At 36.3% G+C, this 11081-nt stretch overlaps 1 protein-coding gene across 3 annotated transcripts in view; it reads right to left on the minus strand.

Annotated features, from left to right (window-relative positions):
• LOC111684114 (disco-interacting protein 2) overlaps positions 1-10443 on the minus strand; it is a 229272-nt gene extending 218829 nt beyond the window's left edge. For 2 of the 3 annotated variants that reach the window (XM_046952777.1, XM_046952775.1), the window contains exon 1: positions 9906-10443. In XM_046952777.1, coding sequence (XP_046808733.1) covers positions 9906-9996 — 91 coding nt within the window. In that variant the 5' untranslated portion in view covers positions 9997-10443. The remainder of the gene's footprint in view (positions 1-9905) is intronic. The other variant, XM_046952776.1, reaches the window with a different exon arrangement.
• Positions 10444-11081: the final 638 nt, after the last annotated feature.

Consider the following 11081-nt stretch of genomic DNA (forward strand, 5'->3'; position numbering starts at 1 on the left):
ACTTAGAAAAGACTCTAGAGCAGGGGGAGTACACACTTGTTGCCTTCCTTGATATTGAGGGGGCTTTTAATAATGTACACCCTGAGTCGATAATATCGGCTCTACATGGCTTGGGAATAAACCAGCCTATTCACGCTTTCATAAAGAGACTATTGACTAAAAGGGTCATCGTCTCGGAAATGGGAGCAGCAACTGTCACGAAAGTAGCTAGTCGCGGAACTCCACAAGGTGGAGTTCTGTCTCCATTACTATGGAACCTTGCACTGATTCCCCTTCTCATGGAACTTAGGTCCAAGGGATTCGGGGTCATTGCGTATGCAATCGACGTGTCTGTCGTAGTATCTGGAAAGTATCTGTACACTATATCGCACAGAATGGAATCTGCTCTTAGATCACTCAGTACTTGGAGTAAAAATAGTGCACTAAGTGTAAATCCAGCCAAAACGGAACTTGTTCTTTTCACCAGGAAATACAAGTTACCCACTTTCACTCTCCCTCGCTTAAATGGGGTTGAGTTAGAGTTATCTGATAGTGCAAAATATCTAGGAGTCATCCTGGATTCAAAACTATCATGGCATTTGAACACTCAAGCCAGAGTGAACTAAGCGTCTGCGGCCCTATACTCATGTAGAAGAGCAATAAGTAAATCCTGGGGCATTAATCCTAAGAATACCAAATGGCTCTTCGACATGGTAGTTAAGCCCATACTACTGTATGGTGCACTCGTATGGTGGAAATCCCTACAATTGGATACCCACGTCGCTAATGATTACAGGTGCCCTTCGTACCACTCCATCAAAAGCTCTCTTTATCATGATGAATTAGTTACCTGTTGATCTAATGGCTCAGAAGGTTGCCCTCAACTCAGCGATTAGACTTAGTACAATCGGTAAGTGGCATATGACTAAGTTAGGCCACTCTACCATAATCAACTTCCTAGGAGCAATTCCAGGAAACATTGATTACTGCACCCCAAACCATCTTTTGATAAAAGCTTTTCTGTGTCGATTCAACACGACCCAAATGAGAAGGAATCTATCCTCCGTGACGGTTCGTATCAGGTCTTCACCGATGGCTCTAAATCGAGAGACGGTGGCGGTGACGGTGGCTTCTATATTGCACGCACTGGAACGGAAGTCTCTTTCAAACTTCCTGACCAATGTAGCGTACTTCAGGCTGAACTATCAGCCATAAAACGGGCAGTAAATTGCCTCAGGTTCTATCGAATATATCAGGAAGATATTCAAATTTATACCGACAGTCAGGCTACCCTAAGGGCTATAAGTGGTGTCTATACAACATCACACCTGGTCCTAGATTGCTGGGCATCTCTAAACGAGATGCCGAAACATTCCACAGTGGGACTGTATTGGATTCCAGCTCATCGACAGATACCTGGTAATACTCTCTTGCTAAAGTGGGTTCCTCACTAGCAACAGAGTGCACCGACAATTTTGTTGGCATTCCGCTTTCAAGCTGCAAACGCTCGATTCGTGAAAAACTCCACGAGCTTGCGCAACACAGATGGTCGACTGAGGCTACCTGTAGACTGGCGAGGATCATGTGGCCGTCGTATGACCCACGTAGATCACGAATCCTTATTCAATTTCCGAGAGCAAATCTATGGAACTTGATCGCAGTGGTGACTTGATCGCAGTGGCCTTTTGGGCTTCATGCTAGAAGACAAGACCTTCCTAGTAATGACTTCTGCAGGAGCTGTCTAGATAAAGAGGAAGATAGGTCAGTGTCCTGCCCTAGCGGAAAATAGACTGAATCTGTTAGGAGCAAATGTCATGCATGACTTAACGGATCAATCTGAGGCTCCTTTATTCGTGCACCTAAATGGTTTGTATAGGAAACCAGAGTAGTTGAGTCGAAGTGTTATAATACGCCGACTATTTTCTTTCTCTTTTCAGGTATCACAAAGGGATCACAACGTGGACCAAGTGTGCCCCTAATGCGAACAGCAAGGTACAGCCTGCTAACCTAACCTAACCTATGGCTTGGCAAGAAACCCAGAATACAACATTTACGTGTTATTGGATGTGAATGCTTTGCTCATATACCAAGTCAAAAAAGGAAGAAGATGGGCAGTAAATACAAGAAAATGATGATTCTCAAGATGAAATACGAAATGAAGTTAATGGAGATAATCAATCGCATTATGATTCTTTAGATGAATTTCAATATGAAGACAGTCAAACAGAAGAAATTGAAGATAGTTAAATACAACCAAGTAATTCTAAAAAGAGATCGCTACAATATTATAAAGAATGTGAACCGATGGTGAAGCGTTTAAGAGATAGAACATTAATTTTCAATTCAAAATATAATGATTACGTTATGATCTCTGAAGAATTGATGAATGGAATAAAAATACCACTCACGTACAAAGATGCCATTACAAGTTCACAGTGCTCACGATGGAAAGATGCGATGCTATCCGAAATAAAATTTCTTCAAGAAAACAAAACCTTGTAATGGAGAATCTATGCTAATGCTCATCATTGCCAATGGGGCAGCAAGGATATCAACAAAAGAGGTGAGTTAATATTTGACTTTAGAACTGATAATAATCTCATCATCTGTAACAAGGGCGATACGCCGACGTTCAGGAACAAGGATAGGGAGGCAGTTATAGATTTAACTTTAATTAACCGTTTAGAAGATCTTGTTATGGATTGGAAGGTTGCAACGGACTGTTCATTCTCGGACCATAGTCGCATTACCTTCACACTGGATTTTGTCTTGGCTAGGAGTCCACCTTTTAGGGATCCTAGGAAAACAAATTGGGGAACCTTTAATGATAGGGTAGAGTCTGTATTGGCACAACGGGCCTTGTGCGATTTGTTGCCAACTGATTTAGAGGGGGTTGTGAACGAGTTCACAGACCTACTTAAGGGAAGCTATGAGCTATCTTGTCCGGTTACTTTCCCGGGCAAAAGAGAGCAACCTAAGTGGTGGACCAAGGAACTTAGACTTCAAAGGTCGACTGTTAGGAAATTGTTCAATAGGGCCAAGCTTACAGGTCGAGCAATTGACTGGAACAACTATTAAATGTGTTTCAATAAGTATAAGGCTGATCTCAAAAGGGCTAAAAGGATTTCATGGTCCCAGTACTGTGAATCCATAGACAATGTCAACGAGTTATCAAGATTCCGACGGATTTTATCTAAGGACCCAAGGGTCATAGGGTATATCCAAAGGAGTGATAACTCATGGACTGAGTCTAGCTCTGAGACCCTAGCTCTGCTAATGGAAACACATTTTCCGGGTTGTCTTGCAACTGAAAATGTGGTTGACGACCAACAGGACTTCGAGTCTGTTGCGCCAAGTAGCACCTACAGTTGCATAGAGGAGATAGTCACTAGGGAAAAGTTAGTATGGGCGGTTAATTCATTCGACCCCTTCAAGTCACCGGGGCCGGATGGTATATTTCCAGCTCTACTAAAAAACTTGCCTCAGGACGCTATATCTCTTCTGATGAAGATTTTTAAGAGATGCCTTGGTAGTAGGTATTTACCAAAGAGGTGGAGGGAGGTTAGGGTTATTTTCATACCCAAGGCCGGTAAGGTAAGCCACTCAAAGTCAAAGGATTTTAGACCTATCAGCCTGTCTTCTTTTCTTTTGAAGACACTTGAGAGACTGATAGATCTGATGCCTACCTTAAGGGTAAATCTGTTGAGAGTGCACTGCATGAGGTGGTAAGTTGTTTTGAGCACTGCTTGAAGAATAAGTATTATACTCTGGCTGCGTTTTTGGACATTGAGGGAGCCTTCAATAATATAAGGATTGAGGCTATTAGAGATTCGCTTATAGGGCTCGGAGTTCAGGACTTCCTGGTGAGTTGGATAGTCTGTATGCTTAGCAGTAGAATTATTAACTCGACCCTAGGGGATCATTGCATTAGAAGGGTTACCAGGGGGACACCACAGGGAGGTGTTTTATCTCCCCTTCTGTGGCTACTAGCGGTTAACGGTATCCTAAGGCTATTTGAATCTAAGGGTAGGAAGATAGTTGCCTATGCGGACGACTTGGTGATACTGGTCAAAGGAAAATTTCTATCCACGATCAGTGACATCATGGAGACTGCATTAGGTGAACTCTCGCTATGGGCGAAAGATAAGGGACTGGGTGTTAATCCTTGTAAAACGGAACTGGTACTATTTACCAGAAGGTATAAGGTAGACAATTTCAGATTGCCAAAGTTAGATGGCGTCGAATTAGGTTTATCTAGAGGAGCTAAGTATTTAGGGATCTTCCTTGATAGCAAGCTGTCATGGAAGGAACATACTCAGGAAAGAATGAAAAAGGGTCTCAATGCCTACTACACACGCAAGAATTCCATAGGGAAGAATTGGGGTCTGCAAACAGATATGGTAAATTGGATTTACACATCGGTTGTCAGGCCTATTCTAACTTATGGTTGCATTGTCTGGTGGGAGACATTGAGAAAGGACAGTTACAGGAAGTTGCTCAATAAAGCTCAAAGGTGTTCCTCCATTGGCATTACTGGTGCCATTAGAAGTACTCCGCAAGCGGCATTGGACATCATTCTGAACCTGTCACCTATAGAACATTTTGTAGCGGGTGTGGCGGCTAGGAATCTACTAAGACTCTACGAGTCTTCGTTAGTGAAACCCTCGCGCGACAATCATACAAAAATTTTGTACGAAGTAGGTCTGCTTGATCAGGGTAATTCCCTTCACGGAATTACGAATTATGATATTACGACTCTAGACTTCGGGGAAACACCTTTGATAGAATTTCCAACTAGGGATGATTGGCTTGTATCCGATAGACTGTTTGGAGGGTGTGCAGTTTTCACTGACGGGTCCAAGATGGATACCGGCACGGGTGCCGGTGTCTATATCGCTGATATCAACATAAAACGGTCATTCAGACTCCCTGACGAATGTAGTGTCTTCCAAGCAGAGATCCTAGCGATCTGGAAAGCGACGGAACTGATTCGGAATCATATCGTTCCGGGGTCGGTTGTGACAATTTATGTTGATAGTCAAGCTGCTCTTAGAGCATTGGATTGTCACACGGTACACTCGCACCTAGTTGTAGATTGCAGAAATGCCCTTAGGGACATTATGAGACTGTTTGTCATTAGATTGTGTTGGGTGCCAGGGCACTGTAATGTGCATGGTAATGAGGTTGCGGACGAACTAGCCAGATTAGGTTCGAACCTTGATATAGATGACAGGGAAAGGATGGTTAAACCACTCATTTGTCACTATAATAGGTTGATATTTGAAAGAATACGTGATATCATTAACCAGTCCTGGAATAGTAGATTGGATTGCAAAATATCAAAGGCCCTATGGCCAAAACTTGATATGGGTGCTACCAAAATACTTATAGGACTGGACAGACGCAGTCTAAGAGTTCTGATAGGTATTCTAACTGGACACTACTCCGTTGAATGGCTAGGGAATAGGTTACATGGGAATTCAAGGGAGTCACTTCTTGAACTTGGCTTTATAGGGGGACAAGGATTTATTTATATATTTATATATAATTATTTACTTGCCTGTTATTTAATTATCTATTAATATGGCCTCTTTACCATTTTCTTTCATTTTTGTGTTGTGGTAGCGTTTTTTGGCCTCTCTGTTTTTGAATCTCCACTCTCTACCTATTTTATTTTCTATTTTCTTTCATTCTTGTGTTGTGGAAGTTGTTTTTTTTTTGGCTTCTCTGTTTTGAATCTTCACTTCTTGAAGGGAATCACAATGGACCTTATGGTCTCCGAGTGGATATACACCGTTTTTACGGTGTATATCCACTCTAAATACCTAACCTAATGGAGAATCTACCGAAGGATGCAAAGGTAGTTCCCTCTAAGTGGGTTTATAAAGTAAAGATGAATCCAGATGGAAGTATTGACAAGTTTAAAGCAAGATTGGTCATAAAAGGATTTAGACATTTAGTCCTGTTGCAATAATGGCTACAATTAGAGCAGTCTTAAGTATAGCAGCAAGCCAAAATATGTATCCTTCTCAATTCGATGTTTCAATAGCATTCTTATATGAAGAACTAGATGAAATAATTTTTATGAAACAACCAGAAGGCTTTCGAGGATGGAAGCGAAAAGTTTGCAGATTAAAACGGAGTCTATACGAACTTAAGCAAGCTCCTTGATGTTGGAACCGAAGATTCGGAAATTATCTTTTGAAACTAGGCTTTAAGTCCTGCGAATCAGATCTATGCTTGTATATGCGAGAAGAGAATATCAACAAAATTATACTCACACTCTATGTTGACAATGGACTAGTAGCCGCTTCTAATGTGAATGATTTCAATAAGTTTTTAAATGAATTGAAGAAAGAGTTTGAGATTGCTTCGAAAAATGCAATATACTTCTTACTTGAAATAAACAGAAACAAAGCAAAATTAACAATAAGTCAAAAAGCCTATGCCAAAAAGTTGATGCTTGGAACTAGACCTGATTTAGCATACAACATTGGATTTTTTCCTGAACCTTAGAAAATCCATCACATGCAGGTATAGTACTTGTTAAAAGAGTGTTCAGATATATTGCCGTGACTCTCGATTAAGGAATAAGCTTTAATATTAGTGAAAATCCCAAATTAGAGTGCTATAGCGATGCAGACTTTGGAAGATCAACATCCGGAATTGTTATTAAATTTTCGGAAGGAGCAGTGTCATGGCTAAGTCAAAGACAAACACGTCTACAACAGAAGCTGAGGTAGTTGCAGCAACTGAAGCAACAAAAGAAATAATGTGGTTAAGTCGTTTATTTACTGGAACTATTGGATATAATCAAATTCCTATTTTGCATGTTGACAATTCAGCCGCTGTTAGATTAGCACAAAATCCCGAATACCATCGAAGAACAAAACACATTGCTCTTAAACGAAACGAAAGAAAACTAGAAGTCAAACAAATTGCTACTCAAGAACAACTTGCATATATGATGACGAAACCATTGCAACCTCAAAGACTTAAGTATCTCTAACAGAAATCGGGACTTCAAAAATGTTAAAAATCTCATAACAAGGGGAAGTGTTTAAGTTATTTGTGTTATGTTTGTTTCCATTATTTTTTATATATTGCACTTTTGTATTTAATCTAGTAGAAATGAATTATATCGTTTTGTTTGTCTAATATTTTTTACTTAAATAAAAAACTTTAACTACAAAAACATCAAAAGCTGAACTAATAATATGGGTGAGAGATTCCCATTAGACCTCTTGGAATAATGAAACAGTGGGTAGAATGACGAAAAATCTCCTCAAAATGAGTCTGAAGTTAGTATGATACTACGTATTCTGAGTGGACACGAGCACATACATTTATGCATAATTGGACGAGCGAATTCAGACGTATGTAGAGCATGTGGAGAGGATAGTGAAACTCTGGTCCAAATAACATTCCTGACTAACACTGATTGGAAGATTCTTAGAAATTATGTTCAGGAAACTGAGTTTCAGAACAGAGAAATATAATTCATTCAGTTCCCTTTTTTCTCATGATAAGGAGCGCACAACAGGCCCGATTGTGGTCTAGGTGTATTTTTTCGGATTTGATGTAGTATACATACTCGTATCAACCTAACCTATATCCAGGTGACTATGAGAAAACATTTCATATGTTTACAGATCAAGTAATGTAGTATTATTGAAAACAAGGATGTAAAAACAACGTTAGAGTATGTTAAAACCGTTTTGAAAATTGGGACATTGCTATTTGAGCAGACAGTTTCAAAATTAATTTATTTTGTAGAAAAATTTCTTGTTTTTATTTAAGAAATCCTCCAAACTCAAAGAATATTCCAAAAATATTCAAAAATACTGCTGTTTTAGTAATACGTTATTTTGACACTTTTCGTTCTATGATATACCCATATAGAATCTATCATGTAAGCATCGTAATATAATAAAATTCGTATGCAAATTATATTGCCGAATGTATCTGATGATATTCCACCGATTTAGGACATGAAATAAAACAATGGCCTACATAAGATCCGAAGAAACGTCTGCCCAGAGTTCCAATTTAATGTCGATCGATAATTTGTGTACCCATGTAAAGAGAAAGATAACTGAAATAAAACATATCAACAGTTATTCCTCCAAGAAGGTGTAAGAATTTGGTGAATTAAATGAAAAGGGTTGGCTAGACCATGGACCTAAGGCAACGCAACCAACGCTGCATTAATGGGATTGCAAACGGGTTTTATTAAATTATATATCCAAATTGGCATGTTTTTAAAACATCGGAGTCATTTTGGCCCCAAGGCCGTTTAAGGGTTAATTTATTTTTTTCGCTGTTATTGCAAATATCGGTTGTTAATAAACAAATTTCATAAGTTTTATGATAATCTACCTAAAAATAGAAACAATTTCGACTAGTTTCCATCAAAAATTGCAAATATTACAAAATTTGACCTTTATAGTTTATGGGTCAATGGCGTCCAAATTACATGAAACTCTTTATATAATAAAAAGGCTAATTTTGCAAAATATTACATAAAAATATTACATAAATATTACAAATTGCGGGTACAGGCAAACTATAAGAGGTATTGACCTAATTTTTTTACTGTTTTATTCCCTAATCTGTTGTTCATAAATCCCTATGAGTTCTCCCAAAAATATTGAAATTTGTTTAACAAAGTATCAAAAAAACTAAAATTTGAATTTTGAAACGACCGTTAAAAATATCAACATTTTTCGAACATAGCTGAGAACAGGTTTACGTTATTCTATAAGGACAAAAACTCATATTCAAGTAACTACAGATGTATTTTAAGTAATACAATTGTTTTATTAGAATATTTTCAAAAATATGTTTATTTTTTTATCACATTTCGAATTCAAGTGCTCTGAGACACGATAATGGCCTGGGGAATTTTTAATAAATTTTACATTTTTCAACCAATTTTTGTGTTTTTTATCTTTTTGTAACGCTAATTTTGTTTACATTATGATTCTATGACAACAAAATGCAAAACAAATTGTTTAATGACAAAACTTTTGTGAAAACTGAAAAAATTGCATATTTTCCCCTTGTAAATGCATCTTCAAACTTCAGAGCCCTTGCGGCACCAGTTAACGTAATCCTATTGACCACGACTTATTTAATAAAATTCGAAACTTTGTTTTTTTTGGAGCACTCTACTGTACTTCCGCAAATTACATAAACAATTTGTGTTCGGGCAAACTTTATTTTAAAAATTTTTTGAGAAACCGGTTATTTAGAAATTGCCAACTTTTGGTTAAAACAAACCGGTTTATAAACATTTGTTATAGTACGAACTATTTAATGAGCGGATACTTGATTTTTGTATCAAAAATCTCCGATCTTCCTTAGAAACTCTTATTCATCCTTGAAAAATTAAGATAAATCGAATGCATAATTTGCATGAAATTTAAGAATGGCTTAAATTTTTGGATAATGTGGAAGGTTGTCAACTGTTTTCGTCGTTAGTGGTTCATTTGCATCCAAATTTTATTTACAATGCTGTCACTTTATCCAAAACACCCTAACGGTGGCGTGTTAGCATTAAAACCGAACTATGTTTATGCTAATGGTTTTTGTCTGGGATAATAAATTTCAAAATTTAACTTTCACATATTTGCAAATTAATATCAATGAGGCTAATAGGAAAACTAAAAAATTAAAAACTAGTTAAAATTTGAAAAACAAAAAATTATTTTAATGTAAGTATTTCTTATATGTTTTAAAGTTAATAAGAGCCATGCCCGGTTTTCCATTTGAGCCACTGTATATTATTTTTAAATCTCTCTAATATTCACTTCCCTAAGGAATTAAGTTGCCATCAATGAGTTTTTAATTTATTTACATTTTATTTATTTAGAGGAATTTATATAATTTATTATTTTTTTGTATATCGTAAAACCTTGTTTTACCTTCTGATAATTCCAAATCAAGTTCAGCTAACTTTTCTCTTATCTCAGCGGGAAGAGACATCTCAGCACCACCCAAACAATTTCCAGACATTTTAATAGAATTACACACGTACCACTCCTTTAACGAACAATAAAATGCAATTTCTTAATTGGTTCTTTTATAATCTGATTATTTCAATTATTGTTCGCATAAATACACACGCACTTAATCATTATTCAATTGTATATTTATTAATAAAAAAATACAATTGATTTTTATTAAATTTTTTATTACCAATGTATGTATATATATGTAAATATTTTATGTATACGAGAGCTCTGCTGTAAGCATTTATCACTAGGATAATATTATCCTGAGTTTATCTAAAAGGTAGAACTATTAGATATAACAATTCTTATAGTTTTTTGTTTGAATTTTAAGTATTCTAACAATTGCTATTACTTCATTAATATTATATTATTATAACAAACAACACAAAAACTGCAGACAATACGATACTAAACAGATTTCCTTCAATGCAAAAAACTCTATTTCCCACCAAAGACCTGCGCCGACAAAAGTGAATGGCAGCGACGCCTGACACGAAATTTTTATCGGCGGCTTAAATTTTTTTTAATCTGCAAAGTTTTCATCATATATATTTATATACAAAGTAAATTAATAAAGTAACGACACGAGTTGTTGTACAACAAACGTCTACAAAAACCACAGGCAATTTGTTTTTGTTCGAAATACTAACTTGTCAAAATTTTGTTTACAAAAATGAACCAATAATTAATGGAAAATATGGCATTATTGTTGTACTTTCCAAAAATATGTTGTTATTTATATTAAAAGTCACAGAGTTTTCTTTATTTTTTAAAAATTAGAACATTTTTAAAAATATTATACACTTAAAATACACTTTTTCATATTAAATACAACAAATTACTCAGAAATTTGTACAAAATTTGTAAAATAAAAAGAAATATGGCAACATAAACATTTTTGACAAGTAAGTCCACAAATAGCAAGTTTAAAAAAATAGTCAGCTGTTCAAATGAGTCTACTTTATAAATTTACTTTGTTTATATATATCATATACCACTATTGAACTATTACATGCTAAAATCGTGATTTTCAACCTCATATTTTAAATGCTTTATTTTATTAATAAGATATGGTAGGCATATTAG

This window comes from Lucilia cuprina, chromosome 5 (assembly GCF_022045245.1).
Source record: "Lucilia cuprina isolate Lc7/37 chromosome 5, ASM2204524v1, whole genome shotgun sequence".
NCBI lineage: Eukaryota > Metazoa > Arthropoda > Insecta > Diptera > Calliphoridae > Lucilia > Lucilia cuprina.